Genomic DNA, 21,161 nt, shown 5'->3' with positions numbered 1-21,161 from the left:
TGCAGCGTGATCAGTCACCAGAGCGAACTCGCACCCAGCAGGTAGTACCGGAGGTGGGTCACTGCCCACTTAATGGCCAAGGCCTCCCTCTCCACTGCCGCGTACCGGTCCCCCGGTCCATCAGTTTCCGGCTAAGGTACATCACAGGGTGCTCGACACCATCGACGCTTTGGCTCAGCACGGCACCCAGGCCTGTGTCCGCGCCGGTCTGGAGAATAAACGGAGCCCAAAATCGGGCGTCCGTAACACAGGTGCCGACGTTAGGGCCTTCTTTAGGTCACTGAACGCTGTTCTGCTTTGTCGGTCCACACCACGTATAGGGGAGCCTTTTTGTCAGGTCAGTCAAGGGTGCTGCTCTTCGAGAAACGGGAACAAACCGGCGGTAGTAACCCGCAAGCCCCAAGAAAGCCTGCACCTGTTTCTTGGTACTCGGACGGGCCATTCTAAGATGTCTTTCACTTTGAGCTCTGTGGCCGCACCTGTCCTTGTCCCACGAGGTAGCCTAAATATTTGGCCTCCTTTAATCCAAAAACACTTCCGGGGTTTATGCGGAGGCCGGCTTTAGCCAGTGTTCGGAGGACAGCTGCGACCTGCAGTAGATGCTCCTCCCAGGTGCCGGAATAGATGACAACGCCATCCAGGTAGGCGGCGCTATAGGACTGGTGAGGCGTCAGCACTCTATCTACCAGACGCTGAAGGTCGCCGGGCCCGTGCAGCCCAAATGGGAGGACCTTGTACTGCCAGTGCCCGCTAGGGGTGCTAAAGGCCGCTTTCTCCTTTGCGGATGCCGTTAAAGGAATTTGCCAATACCCTTTGTCATGTCAAGGGTAGTCAGATATCGAGCCGCACTCCAGCCGCCAAGGAGGTCGCCAATGCGGGGCATGGGGTAGGCATCGAACTTGGAGATCTGATTCAGACGCCTAAAGTCATTACAGAACCTCCAGGAGCCGCCTGGCTTGGAGACGAGGACAATAGGGCTGGACCAGGGACTATGGCTCTCTTCAATTATGTCCATGTCCAACATACGCTTCACCTCCAGTTCGACCTCTGCGCTGCTTTGCCTCCGGAGTCGGTAGGGCCTCTCCCGGACGATTACCCCGGCTCCGTGACTATATCGTGCTCAATCAGCGCGTCCGCCGGGTGACTCGCCACTACCTCGGGATGGCTCGGAGTGTTTGGGCTAACTCCTGCCGCTGCTTGGGGTCAGCTCTTCGCCGAGGTTAAGGGCAGTTGTGCTTGTGAAAGGGAGAGTGACCTACGGAGCTGGGAAGCTCCTCTCTATCTCTCAGGGCTTTAACAGGTTGACATGATAGATCCTCTCACTCGGTCGACGTTGGGCTGTTTTACCAAATAGTCGACGCAGTCCTTTCTCTCCTTAACCTCGTAAGGCCCTTGCCAGTGAGCGAGCAGCTTCGAGTGGGAGGTCGGGCGAGCACCATAACTCGTCCCCGGGCGGAACTCCCTGAGGACGGAGTTGCGGTTGTAACACCGGCCTGCGCTGCTTGCGCACGAGTCACGTGCTCTTTTAGGAGGGGCCTGATCTTTGTGAGTCGGTCGCGCAGTTGCGCCACGCACTCAAAATATTAGAGGAGGGAAGAGCCTCGCCTCCCAGCCTTCTTTTAGGATGTCGAGGATTCCCCGGGTTGTCGCCCGTATAGTAATTCAAAAGGGGAGAAGCCCGTAGAGGCCTGGGGTACCTCCCGTAGGCAAAAGCACGAGCGGGAGGAGCTGGTCCCAGTTCCTGCCGTCCGCTGACTACCTTGCGGAGCATCTGCTTAAGCGTCTGGTTAAATCGCTCAACCAACCCGCCAGTTTGCGGGTGATAGACTGACGCTTTCAGGTGCTTTATCTGCAGTAATTTGGCCACCTCCTTGAACGTATCCGAAGTGAAGGGCGCCCTGGTCCGTGAGGACCTCCTTGGGTATGCCCACGCGTGGAAAACAAGTTAACCAGTTCCCGTGCGATGCTTTTAGTATTAGCGGGCGCAGGGGAACCGCCTCTGGGTACCGGGTGGCATAGTCCACCATGACTAGGATATACTTGTGGCCACGGGTTGAGGGCTCCAGGGTCCCACCAAATCGACCCCTATCCTTTCAAAGGGATGTCCACGAGGGGAATAGGGACTAGAGGAGCACGGTCCCTCCTAGGAATCTGGCGGGTCTGGCACTCGACAGGATTGACAGAACCGCCGGACCTCCTCATTGATCCCAGGCCAGTAAAAGCGGAGCTTAATCCTCTCCAGTGTTTTTCGCCCCGAGGTGGGCTTAGGAGGTGAGCATGTGCCAACTCGCATATCTCCCGCCGGAAGGTACGCTGAATTAGCAACAACTTCCGCACCTCGCCTCATGGGTAGCCACTTTCGGTACAACAGATCATTTTCAAGGACAAAGAAGGGTTCCCGGTGTGGATCCGTCCCGCTGTCGAGCTGTTAGGCAGAACAATCGCGTTCCGGGCAAAGCGCAGGGAGTCATCATTCCACTGCTCCCTCTTAAAGGAGGCCGGCGTGGACCGAAATTGATGGTCCAGGCCGAGAGGGTCTTGGGGCCTGGGCCCGGGAGAGTTCCTGGCTAGTCCCTTCTCCGCGGAATCTTCGGGTCAAGGTCCGTAGCCACGAAAGGTCCCCGAGACACCAGCCATATAGGGCCTGCCCTTGTGCACGGCGTGGAGGCCGCGGGAGGGTTGCCTTTTCCCCTCATGACAAGATCCAACGAGGCCCCGGAGCGCGAATGGCTTACCGCTGATTCTTTTAGACCAGTCTTGTCCCAGGATCACTGGGAAGGGGGTCAGGTAACACAGCGACCGCCATTGGATTGGTTCCCCCTTCCAGGTAAGATAGCAGTGAGCGGAACGATATGACCTAGTCCCCCCATGTACACAGGTAACCAACAAATGTTGCTTTAACCACTGTTGCGGTAAGACGAAACGGCGAGCAACAATGGTAATGTTGCTGCCGGAATCAAATAAAGCCCCCACGGCGTGCCCATTTAGCAACACCACTCCCGTGATTCGACTCGCCAAGGGATGCGGCGGGTACAATACCTCTCCGTTGATGTCCAGCTGCAGTCCATAGGCTCCGGGCGTGTGATGGGGGCAGTTTGGCAGCAGGTGGCGGTCTCGCCACACTTGAAACAGCGCGCGGACCCGCCTCTCTTTGGCTCTGGCTGGCGCTTCTGCAGCGTCGAGGGGCTCGGGGTGGCCGCCCGTCCCTGCCGGTTCCAGCGAGCAGGCTTTTCTGACCCCCAAGTCGGAGGACCGCCAACTGACGCTCCAGGACGCCGAGGAGGCCCGACATGTTTGATAGGCGTGCCCCGACCTGCTGGGCGAGGGAACTGGGCATTGCGTTGACCAGGCCTTCACAGGCCACCCGCCGACGACTTCCGCCCGTCCGGGCTCTCTGGCCGTAGCCAGCGCCCATCTTGCCCCAGAACTCAACGCCTGGGCGCGAAGCGGGCTTTTCGGGGTCAAAGACCCAGTTCCGCCATTCGGCCGCCTGCTGGCCCGGGCTAATGCCGTAGCGGGCCAATATTTCGGGCTTGAGGAGGTCGTAATTAGCGGCCTCCTCCTCAGGGAGGTCATAATAGGCCCAGCGCTGGTCCTTTAGGTATGGCGCCAAGATGGACGCCCACTTTCTGACCGCTGCCACTTTCGTTCGGGTGGCCGTCCTCTCAAACATGCCCAGGTAGGCATCGACGTCCTCGAAGGCCCCATCGGCACCATAGGAGGGCGGCTGCCTGGGCGGGTCTGGTCTCGCCCGTTGGGCTTCCACTAACCTGGCCTCGTGGCCTCCAGCTCCCGGTTGGTAGCGGCTTGCGCTTGCTGCAGGGCCTGGAGCTGGGCGTTCATTCCCTGCAGCACGGTGTTCAGGTCCTGTCCCTCCGTCATTCCGGGATCTCTGTATCCTGCCGGCTACGCCACTTGTAAAGACCGAGAGAGACAGTAGCAAGGGTTGGGGTTTTCCGGCCCGTATATTGCAATTTGCAAACAAAAACAGGTCAAAATATAAACAAACAGTTCATATGCGCGACGCCGACTCCTGGCGCCGCGCCATTTTATTGGGGAGGAGCCGGAAGTGGAGGAATGTCGGGAAGGACCGCAAGGGAGGATGGGAAGGATGACGCAGGGCAAGATGGCGGAGGAAGGGCGGAAGTATCGCACTGCGGTCATCCATGCCTATGGTGCAGGACGGTCTTTTTTCCTATGAGGAAGCAGAGGGAGAAAGTTAATACCCCACCATTCCCTGGCGGCGAGTGGTTTCCCAGGTGCTGTCGAATCAATCCATGCCTCCTACTCACGTGCGTGACAATATATATATATATATATATATATATATATATATATATATATATATATATATATATATATATATATATATATAAGCCACAGCCGCGACACACATAAAAAACATCATAAACTTGCAATATTATTTAGGAAAATCGCAACATCTTACTTACCAAAAATTCGGATTATTTGTAAACAAAATTCATCCTCCTCTCTTTCCTCAAAAACAGTTCAATTACTCTGTTGTACAGATTATCCGTGCGCTTCAGTTCCATCAAAATGTCCCTTTCTATCGCCATCGAAGCTAATTTTCAAAGGCGAACCCGCCCTTTGGTATTTCTGGCATAAGTTTGAATTTGCTTTATGGCTGAAAATGTCCGCTCGACAGAAGCAGTGTACACGGGAATGCTCACCGCCAAATATACCAGCTGCCCCATGCTCTCATTCTGATTTTTCTGATGAAGGAAGTCAAGGAGATCAGTGGGAGATTTTCCTGCAAAATCATCCATGGCATACATTACAGTCAGTTCTGTTTTTAGCCGAGACAGATCAAAAAGCACTCCGTGGCTCTTGTGTTAAACTGGAAAAGGCTGCATGTGTGAAATTTTTCTTGCATTCCCGAAAGTTCTGGGGCTCGAGGAGCGTGACAAACATCAGGTTTTCATGGTCCTGAAATCTGGTCTGTGTCTGGCAAATAATATTGTCCAGAATCCTGCCATGGAGTTGGGCGTAGTGTGCGCGACGATCTTTCACTCGAAGTGCTTGCGGTGCATTTAGTGACCTCGTAGAGTTCCTCATATCGGCTTCTACCCAATCAATGAGTCTGAATACGGTGATGTTGCCGTACGGCTGCCAGAGGGCCCTACTGACACCAACTCAAAATCTGATTGGTTGAAGCAACAGGTTAATCGACATTTATTCTGTGTTAGAGTGCCTGCACAATGGATTGTGAAAGCCTCTCTGCTTGGCAAAAAATGATGGCTGAAATGTGATTGGTTAAATGCTTTAATACGAAACTCCGCCTCCCACGGCTATTGAATTGCAGTCTATTACAGTATATGGACGAAAAGACGTTCCAGTTATGACCATTACGCGTATAATTTCGAAATGAAACCTGCCCAACTTTTGTACGTAAGCTGTAAGGAATGAGCCTGCCAAATTTCAGCCTTCTACCTACCCGGGAAGTTGGAGAATTAGTGATGAGTGAGTGAGTGAGTCAGTCACTCAGTGAGGGCTTTACCTTTTATTAGTATATATATATATATATATATATATATATATATATATACTAATTAAAGGCAAAGCCCTCACTGACTCACTACCTCACTGACTGACTGACTCACTCACTGACTCATCACTAATTCTCCAACTTCCCGCTGAAATTTGGCAGGCTCATTCCTTACAGCTTACTTACAAAAGTTGGGCAGGTTTCATTTCGAAATTCTACGCGTAATGGTCATAACTAGAACCTATTTTTTCGTCCATATACTATAATAGACGTCTGTTCGATGGCCGTGGGAGGCGGAGTTACTTCTCCCATGTAATTTAGTGCCTGCCCATATAAGGCTGTCTGTCAGCGGCAATCCAATAGAAACACTGCCGCTAAATATTCACGGGTGAAGGACTGTGCTTATGCAGACGAAGATGAGATGGTCAGGGTGGTGTTTGGCACAAACTCAGCGAAACTGTGAGACAAACTTTTAAGTGCCGGGTCTTAGCTAACATTAAATACAGCCATGGACATCGCACGAGATGGCACCAGTACAGCTGGGAACCTTCGATGCATGTACACTGAGCGGCTCACGTGAACTGACGCAGTGCACAGACAAAAAGCAGTTCCAAAGAGTGCTGAACAAAACCCGAATTACACAATTGAGAAGGCAGCAAAAAAATATGAAGTGTGTGACACATACAAGCAAATTCATAAGTGCAGCTACTGTGGAAACAAAGCACACGTTGAAAAAATTCAATGTCCCGCTAAAGGAAGACAGTGTAATAAAAAACCCATGCATGCAGTGTGTCACGTCGCAGATAAAGAGAAAGACGAGCTGTTTATTGATGCAGTAAGAAATGAATCGATGAATGAAACCTCTTATCTTTACTATGATTGACAAACACGGAATGTAACTTGAACACAACACATCCAACAAATACGAACCTGATTGAAAGAAATAATGATAATAAAATCCTTGATGACAGCAACACTCATAACACTCACAAAACAATTACTGTATATTGACAATCATGTTACGTTATTTTTAAAATGTTCCCTTTTCTTTTTCATAACTTCTTTAACACACTACTTCTCAGCTGCGTATAGTATATATATATATATATATATATATATATATATATATATATATATATATATATATATATATATATATATATATATATATATATATATATATATATATATATATATATATATACCCCGATCTACATACTCTCAAATAGACAAACCATACGCCATGGCGCAATGGAAGAGGTTTTGCCTCTAGCGCCGACGTCCGAGGTTCGATTCCCGAGACGGGGTGCACTGAGTATGTATGCCTGATGACCCCAAAATTAGGGCGAAACACATGTTGCATACTCTGCATCATTTCACAGTAAAACTATTTCAATATATATATACACACACATACATATACTCAGCAAAAAAAGAAACGTCCTCTGACTTTCAACTGTTTTTACTTTCAGTAAACTTAATGTCTAAATATTTGTATCAACAGTAAAAGAGTCAACACCATAGGACATAAACTAAAAATGTTTCACAATGTGTCCCTGAATGAAGGGAGGCTCAAAATCAAAAGTACCAGTCAGTATCTGGTGTGGCCACAAGCTGCTTGAAGTACTGCAGTGCATCTCCTCCTCATGGACTGGACCAGATTTGTCAGTTCTTGCTGTGAGATGTTACCCCACTCTTCCACCAAGGCACCTGCAAGTTCCTGGACATTTCTGGGGGGAATGGCCCTAGCCCTCACCCTGCGATCCAACAGGTCCCAGATGTGCTCAATGGGATTGAGATCCGGGCTCTTCCACTGCGAGGATGATCAGCTGTCCTTCCTGTCTCCCTGTAGCGCTGTCTTAGGCGTCTCACAGTGCGGACATGGCAATTTATTGCCCTAGCCACATCAGCAGTCCTCATGCCTCCCTGCAGCATGCCTAATGCACGTTCACGCAGATGAGCAGGGACCCTGGGCATCTTTCTTTGGGTTTTTTTCACAGTTGGTAGACAAGTCTCTTTAGTGTCCTGCGTTTTTAGAACTGTGACCTTAAATGCCTACTTTCTGTAAGCTGTTAAGGTCTTAACGACCATTCCACAGGTGCATGTTAATTAATTGATTATGGTTAATTGAACATGCATGGAAAACATTGTTTAAACCCTTTACAATGAAGATCTGTAAAGTTATTTGGATTTTTAAAACATTATTGTTGAAATACACAGTCCTGAAAAAGGGACGTTTCTTTTTTTGCTGAGTATATATATCAGCGCTTCCCGATTCATTTTACCCTCGCATCCCCTTGGTTTGAGACGTATGAAAAAATATGTGGTTAACGCAGAAAGACAGATCACCAATTGAAGCTTTATGAATAATAGATACTTTATTCACCATCAATGATTGTTTTAGTAAAGCCATACTCAGTGTAATCATTAGATGAACGGTAAAAAAGTAACAGCGAGGGGAGGGAGACTTATTGAGGCACGCAGGCGAAACCTCAATAGCACGCGGGCTCAATGTAGTGCGCGTCAATTCGATCTGAAACGTGCTGCTGCAGAACAATTCGATGTGTCTGAGAAACTGATGCAAGATTGGAGGAGGCAAGAAGATTAAAAAAAAAAATGTGTCGCATTTTTGAATGGGCGTATAAGTCAGGGTCTGATTTTATGATTGACTTTTCATGTTTCAAGACCCGACTTATACATGAGCATATACAGTATATTTAATAATGCAAGTTATAAATGCATTAAGGAACAAAGAAAACATCTTCACAGATGCAAGTCTTAAGAGTTACTGCCCCAAGATGGCAACTTTTCCAGATAAATACTGGGCAAGCAGGAAGAGGTGGGTCCATGTGAACGGACACTGAAAGTGGTCTCAGAGGTGATAAGGGTGTTAGCCATCTGGGCCTGCATAACGCTATGCGTAGAATTCACACTATAACATGACGTAAGCACAAAAATGGAAATATGCTTATGCACGAAAAAATCCAGATGCGTTCTGTGCGTTAACCAACTTCCACGTTCTTCTGCTCCATAAATCCTGGTCAGTGTAAAAAGTAACGCACGTGCACGTGCCTGCTGTCCCGCCCCAAATCCTCCCAGAATTACGCCTCTTTAAATATGCAAATCAATATAGATAGCCCTTAAGCTCAGCTTTCTGTGAAAAGACAATGGCAAAAGCATGGGGGGAAATAGAAGAATTTCATCGAATACCAAGTGAAGGCAAGGAAAAATGTATTATTTGTTGGTTTAAACAGTGGTATAAACAACAAAAGGAAGCTGATCGAGTGACATAGAGTGTCGAAGAAACTCTAAAGCTCAAGTTAACAAAGTCGCACAGTGCACAAAATAAAAAAGAAGTTATCAGATATCAAAGTCGCTGTGGAAAGGCAAGTTGTAGCCCACCGTCTGAATGTCATATGAAAGCTTATTAGGGTACAGAGAAAAAAAATAGGCACACTGGGAAAAAAGCACGAAATATCAATTTTAATCTCGAAACAATCCGTGAACAGCACGCTAGCTGCTCGCTAGCACAGCGACGTGTCCTCAAATGTTTATTTATTAACAATATAGATGATGTAAATTAAGTTAAAGTTTTATCTATACTAATAAAAGGCAAAGCCCTCACTGACTCACTCACTCACTCACTCACTCACTCACTCACTCACTCACTCACTCACTCACTTACTCACTCACTCACTCACCACTCACTCACTCATCACTAATTCTCCAACTTTCCGTGTAGATAGAAGGCCGAAATTTGGCAGGCTTATTCCTTACAGCTTACTTACAAAAGTAAAGCAGGTTTCAGTTCGAAATTCTACACGTAACGGTCATAACAGTCGATAACGGTCAACAATATCCACCATGTTGAACTTTCTTATTTACGGCCCCATCTTCACGAAATTTGGTAGGCAGCTTCGCTGTGCTAACCAAAACCAATGTACATACTTATTTTGGTGGTATGACGCCACTGTCAGCCGCCATATTGAACTTTCTAACGTCACTAATTCTCCAACTTCCTGTGTAGGTAGAAGGCTGAAATTTGGCAGGCTCATTCCTTACAGCTTACTTACAACAGTTAAGCAGGTTTCATTTCGAAATTCTACGCGTAATGGTCATAATGGTCGACAACGTCCGCCATGTTGAACTTTCTTATTTATGGCCCCATCTTCATGAAATTTGGTAGGCGGCTTCCCTGCGCTAACCGAAACCAATGTACGTACTTATTTCGGTGGTATGATGCCACTGTCAGCCGCCATATTGAACTTTTCAACGGTCTTTGTTACTTATGGGCCCATCTTCAAGAAATTTGGTACGCGGGTTCCCAATGCTAACTGAATCCTACTTACGTACATATATACGTCCATAGCCTGCAGCTCGGTCACCGTGTGAGGCGGCGTTGGGTATATAAGGCCGTCCGTCGCTCCGGTCTCTACATTCCCTTCCTTGCTTCACCACAGGATTCATGTCTCCCTGCTGATAACTACAGCCTTTTTATTTAATCCATGGCTTATCCGCTGTTTTATTGTTCGTTTATTAGGATTATAGTTATTGTTTAGGTATTTTAGACTTACTTTACATTGTTCAGGTACCCATTTCCTTTATCATTCCAACCGTACCTCCATTAACATGTCTATCAAGGTGATCACCATCGATCAAAGAACTGTCACTTACCGAGTGGTTTCCATACCCGGAGATGGCACCTACCTTTTCCATTCTCTGTATTACATATTGCACGGCCATATCAGGCTCACTCTTGATATCCGGAGGAACATTGTGTCTTATGTATTGACTGACTGGGACAAGTTCAAGGTGTGGACTGATGATGGTACAGGAGATAATTATACTACACAGGAGCACTATAAGAGTGAAATGCTTAAGCCCTTCACCTATGGTTCTGCATGTTAGTTGATGGCTGCCTCTGAATTGTTCGGTTGTCGCTTTCAAGTGTACCGAAATGGCCAAATATTTTACACTTTTTCGACAACTGCAAGTGCCTCTTAAACATCTTAGACTCACAGGTGACGATTTCAGTAGTGGACACTTTGATGTTTATGAATGTTTAAACTCTCAAAAGCTGGATGTGAAGTTATCAATGAAACCGGTTGCATGCTTACAATGCTTGACAGATGCCGAATGTCACTTCAACACAACTCCTGCAAATACTGTCATAATTGAAACAAACCATGAAACTCAAACTGATTATGACAGCAGCAATCCAAGCTGTAAGATTTGAAACAAGATTACTGTTCACATGGCCAACTGTACGTTGCATGCTCAAGAGTAAGCTCAGCGCACAGCTTGGTGATATTACAACCGGAGGGCCGAACTCACAATGTGGTATACAAAGAGATCCTTAACAAATAATTATTGGTATATTTTCCCTCAGTTTAAAAAGGTTTAATTTTCTTATTAATAAAAATTTTAAGGCAGTACTTCAGCGATACGAAGCGCGGATATTTTGCTAGTCTGTATAATATAATAAACATATTTTGCTGCATTTCATCTTAAAAATGATATTGTCATCATATGTAAATACGCGCTTTAAAAAGTGGCTCAGGTTGTGCAATATTATAACTGTAGTGCAAGTTTACAGTGAGGTAATTGTACTAATAAGTACAAACAGTTCTATAAGGAGCACTTGATGGACTGATTGAGTGCGTTTAGAGCTCTTAGGATGAAACTGTTTCTTATCCATGAGGTCCGTACAGGAAAGGCTCTAAAGCGTTTGCTGTATGAAAGCAGTTCAATAGACAGCATGGCTGAGGCAGCGTGTGCTTGATGCTGTATCCCGATAATTCTCTTTCTAATCAGCTGCTGAGCTGTGATTCCCCACTCAGATACAATGATAAAATTACTCCGAGTGGTGCAGTGAGAGTAATATAGATAAAGATGATCTGCTGTGGCAACCCCTAATGGGAGCAGCTGAAAGAAGAAAAACAAAGTGCAGTGAGAGTAACAACACTAAAGCAGCTATGGTATTTAGAATAATTTGACCATTCCGTGGACCATTATATTGTTATAGGTTAATTACAATCAGATGCCTTGAACTAATAAACAATATGCAGTTAGTTTCAGTGTATATGATAAAGTTGCGTTGGGGATGTTGATGTACAAAAGAAAGGTTAACCACACTGGAACAGTAACACTGCTTTGATGCTGGGTACCGCCAGTTTGCAAAACTGAGCGGAGAACTTGTGTACGCCAGAGTATGAGCTACCGTGGAAATGTGCGTGGCTTTATGCCAAGTTTAGGTTTTATACAAAGCAATTTGAGCGTGGAAACATTTGCACGTAACAATTTTTTTCATACATGAGGCCATCCTGCAGATCAGAAATGAATTACCACCACCAGAGCGTTTAAGCTGTCCCTAAGGTGCACGTGTGTCACAATATACATATATTACACAGTTAACTGACTGACTTACTGATTTACTCGCTCATTTATGCATAAACAAAAACACCATTTCCCATTTAGTTAAAATGCTGAAATGGGCAGGATTTTGCAACTAGGTGAGTAGGTATCTTCTAAGAAAAGTATTTTGATATATTAATATTTAGGGGTAAACCCTATCTCCCCCACAACAGAAAAACGAAATACCCAAAAACCTCATAAGCACTTCGCTACCAGTTCTGGGATTAAATTGCAAATTATTCTGGGTGTGTGTGTGTATGCACATGAATGAAGGATGCAATGGATGGACCAAGACTGACTCTAGCGTCTGTGAACCTAAATGGATTTACTGGTAGTGTTTATAACAAGGTTACATTGTGTGAAGCACTGAAATTTTCTGGGATCAATGAATTTAGCATTTGGAATGATTTGGCCTTTAACTACTTGATTAAATTACAGAAATTACATTTAGGTGGCACATTGGTTAGCGCTGTTGCCTTACTGCACTAAGTACTTGGGTTGAAAACCAGGAGCAGTCCCTGTATGTGTGCAGTTTGCATATTCTCCTTGTGTAAACATGAGTACTCTGCTCAGCTCTGAATAGGAAGTCTGAACTGATTCCTGCATAAGAAAATGTAGATTCGTACCATCGCACCGAGGGTTTGCTGCTGGTTGGAATCCAGTGATGCTAAGAAAGGGTCAGGCTCCCCGATCCTGTAACAGAAATAATGTTCACAAAAATTGAAGCACAACACTGTTTCCTGGTTGCTACAAAAGTAGAGTCTTTTCTGTTAAGCTTCATAAACTTCCACAAAAAAATTACAAGATTACAAAATAAATTATTAAGATGTAAGTTGTAAAATATTTCAGAATATCTTAATATACCTAAATGTATGTAATAATTATTGTTATACTATGAAGAGAATCATTTAAGTGCAATGCTATAAGCCACTGTTTTGGTGCCCTACTGGGAAAGATTTTATTATTGAAACACATTTTTATAGGACTCCTCCTACATCTTTTGCTTTCTCTTTACCTACACCCATATTCATTGTTTTAGGATGTTGTATGAGCTTGCTAAAAATTCAGTAATCTACATTACTTTACTTTGGGATCCCAGTATTATACCAGCTCTGCATCATGCTCCTGAATTTGCCATCTCAGAAATGTAATCAGTATTTTGGCTTTTTATTGCTTGATCAAAGTGCAGCCTAGTTATGAAATTGTCCCTGTTTGATCTTTTCAAAGCATTCTGTTGTTTCTTTCCTTGCATGAAGTGTGAAAACCACATTATTATATCTTACAGTAACTGTCTTTGCTTTTAAAGCTTATCTGTCATGTGAGCCCATGCATATAGAGTGTGCAGATAATTAGTGCTGTTTTCTCATAATCTTTAGTATTTCTAAGATGTGAGGCAGTTCTGTAATTTGGCAGTAAATGCAGTCTTTTTCTACAAAAGAAATGACTTTTGGCCAAAAGTGATCTCTGGGGAATGACACTGATAATCAGGAAGCTGAATCCCAAAAAGTTTTAATGACAACCAAATTTCAGTCTTATGTGAAGTTTAAAGCAAGATCTTCCTGAAGACATACTTTTATGCCCACATCTAAATCTGGACAATTTAAATGTCCTTCCCAAGTATTATACATTTTGTATAAAGAGATGGCAGGAACAATAGATACACAGTACATGGGATGCGTAAAGCTAAATAGCATACAGTATAAATTGCCAGTTTGAAGGAATACAGACAGGCACTAGCAATAGTGGAAAATTGAGAATAGCATTATTTTTTTTTGTTTATGTTCTTGTTTTGAGACTTTTATACTCTTCAAATGACAGTTTCATATATTAAGTCACACGTCTGTCTGTATTCATTATTTATTTCAAAATGGCTAATGCCAGCATGATTCTAATGTTAATAATAATCATAATTATAACAGCCAATACCAGCTTCTAACAGTTATTTCCAGTGATTAACTTCAGATACTTCTGTTCGAGTAGGGCATTATACAGTCATTTTTTTAGTTTAAATAAAAGCATATTTTCAACTATATACATAATTTATTACCTGGCACCTTTCTTTACATGTTTTTGGAATTCTGGTCTGCAATTACTAACTTTCTGTTGTCCATTGTGTCCATCGATATCTCTATTTTACCACATATAATTCTACTTTTGGACTTCTCTCTAACTACTAATATTTTTAAAATTAAATATTTCTCGTAAGAAGTTAGGATTGCTTTGAAATATGATCTGAACTGATGGAAATTTTCTGACACACTAACTTTTGGAAGTCTTCCTGTTTTGGTCCTTCTTGAACTCTCTAAGTATTGCCAAGTGGCCAGAGCTGATGTGGTTGGTCCAAACTAAGATGCCTGGTGGTTGACATTCCTTCTCTAACTTCAAGTCGCCAAAGTATCTGTGTGTTGGTGGTCTGTGGAGGGATATTCTTTTCTCCCTGTTTTTCTACAGGCAATGTAAATCCATTTCAAGTGTCTTTTAAGCGCAGAAATTTCATGGAGGAGGTAACTTTGCTTTTATTAACATGCCTTCATGAGTATATACACTGACACTATGAGTGCTGTGCAGAGTGGAGGCAGAACCTCAACATTTTTCCCAGTTGATTCTGGAGTGCATCAGGCATGTTTTCTTGCTTCTACTCTGTGCAATGCTTGCATTGACTGGGTGTTGGGCAAGGTCGTGGAGTCCAGTGGCTGTGGGACATCTGCTGGCGAAGAAAGATTCACTGATCTTGACTGGATAAAAACCAAGATCCATGCCTTTAATGAACTCTTGGGCACAGCCATCAGCAGGGTGTCTGTCTGCTGAGAGAGTATTGACCTTGCAGTGACATTCATATCTCTGGTGACTCTTCTTATGAAGTCAGTAGATGGATTGGGAGAGCATGGGAGGTCATGAAGTCACTGGAAAGGGCTTCCGGTATCTATTGTCACTCACGCATGATTAGGGGGCAACCAACGGGCCCGAAATACCACAAAAAGACGCGGAATAGAGGCACAGGACAGCATTTTAATGCCTCTCTCTCCTTTTCTCCAGAACAAATGAGTCTTCAAAATCCAAAAATAGCTAAAGAAGACCTACCAATAACAAAGTCCACCGTAATTCTACTTCAGCCTCCCTGATGACTTAATTTTCCGACTCACACTGATGTCCTCACATCCGGCTACTTTCAATGACATCACCTCTGTTCTACTCCATTCACATCATCTTCAATTTCCCCTTCATCTGTATCATTTTCAGTTCCAACTCCATAAAACTTTCCCTCTGCCAACTGTTGATTGTCTCATGTGTAATTTCTATGCATCTGAATGGCATCTCAGTGTTGTTTTCACTGCCTGAATACTGTACACTATACAGGGACGGTTCCCCAACTCTTAATCAGTTTTTAATGTCTTTATTTCTTCAGACTGTGCAAAATGGATGAAGGACCAAGTCTTTAGAGTCCTGGTGCTTCCTGTCTTGCTATATGGTTCTGAAACATGGACGCTATCCAGTGACCTGAGACTAAGACTGGACTCATTTGGTACTGTGTCTCTTTGGAGAATCCTTTGGTTTAACTTTGTGTTGAATGAACAGTTGCTCACAGAGTCCCAAATGAGGCACATTACCAGCATTGTGAAGGAGCATAAGTTATGGTACTATGGCCATGTGGTGCAATTCCCCAAGGGTGATCTGGCTTGCAGGGTACTCATTGTTGAGGACCTGAGTGGCTGGACCAAGCCATTTGGATGCCCAGGTAGCAGCTGAATGTGGCAGATAGATGGTCATTTTCAGAGGGTGGGACTGGTCGGTGTGTGTACCAGGGGGATTGCCAACCAGGATCTCAAGCCATTTCGTTGTGTGGTGAGAGCAGCAACACACTATACCAATGCATGTTCCCCACCCTGACCTGACCTGACCTAACTTTCATGAGTATTCCTTCCACATCCCCAAAATCCAAGTATTAGGTTAATTGGAGGGTCATAATTGAACCCTATATGAATGTGAGTGGGCCTTATGTAATAGACTTGTGCCTTATCTATTGTTGGTAACTTGACATGCAAATTACATATTAAAAACTAAAATGAGTATGTAAATGAATTAGAATAGCCATAATAACCACAAAACCAACAAAAATGGTTTACTGATTTACAGAATGACAGATTATTGAATAAAGATATCTGTAAGATCCAAAGCTTTCTAATTATTAAACAGCAATACATGTGCAAGAGGTTACTTTAAGTAAGTAGTTTTTACTAAAAATATTAAAATCTACTTGTAATAAGATGAGACTCTGAGGAAGCTTAATATCGAAAAGAGCTCAAATAATTATCTCTGGTCTGTGTAGGATGGCAGCAGACTAAATACAGCTTTTTATAAAATAACCGACTCACCAGTTCACTCCTTTATGAGAGTCCTCTGCAGCTGTCCATCACTTGGTGAACATTATTACAAGGAAAGAATAATTAGGGAGCCACTTACATTTCTAGCAGCAACATCTTTCAATATTATTTTTAAACCTTGGCAAGTATGATATGCCATGTGAAAGCTGATGTGTACTATATTGGTTGTGTGTCTTGATTGTGAGGTATGTTTATATGATGTAATATTCTTCTAGGCAATTCAGTCTATCATCATGAAATCTTTGCTTAATCCATTCTTGGAGTTTGCTACCTGTATAAAAAGAAATTAATTGATTGACAGCATCTATACACTGCAGATATAGAACAGACCCTACCAATCTACTTCACTATAGATTTTATTGCCCATATCTGCTTCCTGCCAGACCATTGATTACATTGACTTGCAAATTATTTAAATTGCTCCCTGGATTGTATTCTACAAAAGCTATGAAAAGAAATTGGTCCCTTTCATTAGGTTCATGTTAATTGTATAATATAGCATTCTAACAGAAGAAAGATGAAAGCATAGTAAACTGACACAAGATAAAAAAATGAACAGCACAAACCATAAATCTAAGCTACCTTAGCTTAGTTACCTGATTGTGATATAGAGGACACAAACTTATAAGATATGTCTTCACTTCTTAATTTTTGTCCAAAGAATTTCTTTAAGGAAGTGTTATTTCTGCAGACGATCTTTTAAATACTTATGAGTTCTAATCTTTTAGCTGATTAGATAGATCAGGCTTTGTCTAGATTATGTCTGTCAGTGTCTGTGTGCTTTGATAGCAGCCCTGACTTCACAGCTCATCTAGAGTCAAGTGCATTTATGATGAAGCGAGTGTGGGTTTCTGTGTCTGTGGCACTTTTTGTGTGTGTCACACACTATTTGAAGCTGCTACCTGACAGAAACTGCTGTGAAATAATGGAAGACTGTTATGATACAGCATGGCTCAAGTTTATTTTATGTTTATTTAAATATAATTTGTCATATTGTGTTATGAATTATATTTTTGTTTTGTCTTTGTATTTTAAATGTTTTATCCAACTATGCACTTTGTATTATTATTAGATTTGCTTTTGGTTCTTTAAAGGTGTTTTACCTCTTTGTTTTTCGATAGAGACTTGTTTAAAAAGTATTTCTAGTAATTGTAAACATTAGGCTATCAATACAAAGATTACTGGTTCAGTTCTCATCTTTGACCCATGATGGACTATAAAAATGGCCAAAATCAGCTGATATAAAGCAAACAAATGTACTTTTTATCCCTGCATTTCAGATTTAAGCAGTTTAATCTTATTAGTTCAATCCTATTGTAAAAACAACATTCAAACAATCATTGAATCATTTCTAGGCACCTGCAGTTACTTTAGTAAGAAACCTAAGATCATTGTTTGAGTCTCAGTTAATGAGTGAACCTCAAGATTTAGAGATAGGCAAAAACCCAGTGAGACACAAAGTAAGTGGAGTGTGATATAACAGACAGAGCAATTACTTAAAGTAAAAAAAACTCTATCTTAAAGTAAAATGGCATTTGGTCAGGGATAGGCAATAGTCAGCACATAAGTAATCAGAATCTGGGGAAAAGACCAACTGAAATATTCTATTCTGGGGAAAGGTCAAAATCACAGGAAGCATAAACGCACCCAAATGACATTTAGATTTTGGGTAAACAAGTAACAAATAAGTATATATATATATTGTGGCAGATGGCCTGCAGCTCATCCCAGCCGAGACGCCCCTGAGATGGAAGGATGGGGGAAGGCAGCTTTTCCATCACACTGCCTCCCTCAAAATGCTAGATGGCAGCTCCCCTGAAGTGTAGCGGTGCCTCGGATTCCTGCATGGCAGCCAGGGACTTGGAGTTTGGTTTGTCAGCCCTGTTGGGTACCATGGGTGCCGCCAGGAGGACCTGTGAGAGGACTGCAGGAGCCAAACCTCATCCATAGCCCAGTAGTAGTCCAAAGTCACAAGGACAGGAGCCCCGAAGTACTTTCGTGCTGAAGAAAAAGCAAGTTCTCCATCTGACCTGGAAGTGCTGGCAAGTCACGTGAATGGAAGAAGAGAAGCACATCTGGGTCAAGGAATATATAAAGGGCTGCTGGAGACCCAGCAAGCAAGCCGGAGTCGGGAGAAGTAGGACAGAGCTTGCTGGGAGAGGTGGTGGAGAGATTTGAGTGGATTTATTGTTTTTATTATTATTGGTTTTGCCTGTTTATGGTGGTGGGGGTGCTTTTGGGCACTATAAAAACAAGAAGAATAATTAAATACATTCTTGGTGATTTTACCCTGTGTTCAGTGTGTCTGTCTGTTCGGTTGAAAGGGACAACAGTAACGCCTAGCATCTTAGAATATAAATATATGTAAGTCATTGAAAATAGGTAAATAAGTAAAGAGGTAAATAAATCAAGTGTAAGTAGAGGTACACCATTGCAGTGTTTTAAATACAGCTCAAATGAGCAAGTTAAGTGAAATGTGTCACTTGCCAATGGAACCATGCATAGCTATGAAACTAAAGAAATTCCTCTTGTGAAAAGTGAAATAATGCAGTACTACTTAGTAAAAAAGGACAGAGCAAGAGTAGCCTTCATGATGTGTAAACAGCATGTTTGACAATTCCATTCTGCTTCTGAAATTTTCATAGGACAAAACAAATATGTAGCTTATACCTTTGAACTTAAGTTGTCAGGGTCCTTTCACTAAAGTGAAAAAGTACACTTTCAAAATAAACAGGTGCGAGTGGTCACCCCGACGATGGCCAGTCTCTGAGCTGGTGCGAAGCAGTCAGCCATATGTGTGTTGCCTTGCCGGCATGTGCAGGCAGTCTAATTGTCTTATTATCAGCCCAGGGCAGCAATCAGGGGATCGCACCTGCAACAGCTCCACAGCCTATAGAGGGGAGCGCAAGATCAAAAAAAAAAAGGAAGGAAAAGAGACAAGAAGAGAGAAGGGAGGTTAAAGGACGGGAGAAGTAGGCAGGAGAAAAAACAAGCCGGTGAGCAGAGTGGAAGCTGGTGGACGGGAATAGAGCCCCAAGGAGGAGTGAGTGATCATTACTCAGCAGGGGGCCGTGGGTTGCTCCTGTTGAGCATTTTCGGAGCAGGAGCAACCATCATGCTTAGGGGGGCCATTGGCAGCGGTGGAAGTGCAGAGCGCTTGCGCCGGGTGGATCCTCGATTGGCAGTGGTTTGGGCGAAGCAGGGCTTGTTGGTTGCCTGCTGACACAGAGGGATTGCCACCGGGGAGACGGGCCAGAAGAGATGGGTATCTGCACTGGCTGCTCAACATGTCTCTGGGCTCTGTTTTAAAGGAAGGCACCGAGGCTTGCTGATTTTAAATGAGTTTCTAGCACTGCGTTGTTTTAACCTCATTTTTAATAAATTTATCTGTTTATTGATTTTAACCTCCACAAGAACACTTTTTTATGGATTATTTATTTATTGACTCTTTGGAACACTGTACTTTGTGGACGCCATTTTTTTTTTTTAATAAAAGCATATGCTGTTTTCATTATCCCCATGCTTGGTGTGTTTTGTCCTCATCTGCCACACTCATCTGGTTACTTTATCGATTGTGTCAGGTTCAAGAGGCTCCCGTTATGGAAGAGGGAGCAAGGAGCCGACCCACACCATCACAATAAGCTATTGTTAATTAAATGAAATTGATATGTACCTTCGTTTAAGCAATGTTGATCTAGATGGAGACTGAAGCAGTTATATTTCTAGACTAATCAAAATAAAATCAAGTATGGTCAAAGATCCCTAACTGCTGTCTGCTTCTTTATACTTTCAGTCTCTTACTGTTACAGCTACACTGTGTAGCAAGAATGGTTTGTACCTGGCCCAAGTTCCCTTAGGCCTGAGGCGGGTAACATACATTAATTTTGGTACGGCATATATGTGCATTGTCTTTAAGTCTAAGAAATCCTTGTTGAATATTTTATTAATAAATTATTTTTTTCCAAATTAAATATTCTGGTGGGAAAAGAAACATGCTCTCTCTTTTATTTCACCGTACATTTTCCATTTCCAAACTACAAGTGGAGTGCGTCATGGGACCTTATCTTGTATCTTCTCAGGTAAAGTATTAAAAGTTGAGGAGCAAGCTTATAATATTGTCTCTGTCTCTAACGCTCAGTTTCAAATGTACCTGTAGATGAAAATTCAGCTTGTAGACTTTGTAATGTGGGTGAAATTTTGAGAGAGCAAAGATCAGCTAATGCCAGAATGAAGAAGTGACCATCTAAATGGTTATTACACAAATGCAAAGAGTGAAACCTCATGGGTTATTTTATATCTAACTGATCCTTTACTACTGTTTATATGTTGCCAATTTGATATAACATATTTATTTATTTATTTATTAGGACAGTCCACTGATACTGCAGTCTGACAGAAACGTGACTGTGAATGCCAGGAATGAACTTGGTCAGCTTACAGGACAACTTACTGTTGGTAAGTGAATTTGTTTCATACATTGGGAATGTAAAGTGCTGCTCTAATGCTGTGTGACATATTTAACAATCCAAAAAAACAAATTAAAGTAATTACGTGTCATTAAGCAATTTACTGTCCTATCACAGATAAACAATGTTTTTCTGGTTAGTTAACAGCCCTTAGAGCACATTATTTTGAAGGTAAAGCAATGTTTACCTTAAATTGGAACAAGGTCAGGATCACAGTACTACAATCTCCTTCAGTTTCTGCTCTCCACCATCATACTTTTCAGCACTTCTCAGACTACAGCAAACCCTAATGGCTGCAAAAGGCTAACGTTATGCTTAATCTCTGAAAGTCTCTTTTCTCTCAACCTTTCCTTACCTGCCAGATGGTCTGCTACCAGTAAATCATAATGTGTT

The 21,161-nt window shown here is 43.1% G+C and overlaps 1 protein-coding gene across 1 annotated transcript in view; it reads left to right on the top strand.

The window, feature by feature from the left end:
• LOC120527469 (zeta-sarcoglycan) overlaps positions 1-21,161 on the top strand; it is a 1,186,696-nt gene that overhangs the window by 904,820 nt on the left and 260,715 nt on the right. Inside the window, exon 4 of the mRNA XM_039750908.1 lies at positions 20,670-20,757. Within this exon, the coding sequence (XP_039606842.1) occupies positions 20,670-20,757 (88 nt within the window). The remainder of the gene's footprint in view (positions 1-20,669; positions 20,758-21,161) is intronic.

Source organism: Polypterus senegalus, chromosome 4 (assembly GCF_016835505.1).
Source record: "Polypterus senegalus isolate Bchr_013 chromosome 4, ASM1683550v1, whole genome shotgun sequence".
Lineage (NCBI taxonomy): Eukaryota > Metazoa > Chordata > Cladistia > Polypteriformes > Polypteridae > Polypterus > Polypterus senegalus.
Note: the sequence above shows the minus strand (reverse complement) of the source record. Positions and strands in the feature narration are given on the sequence as shown.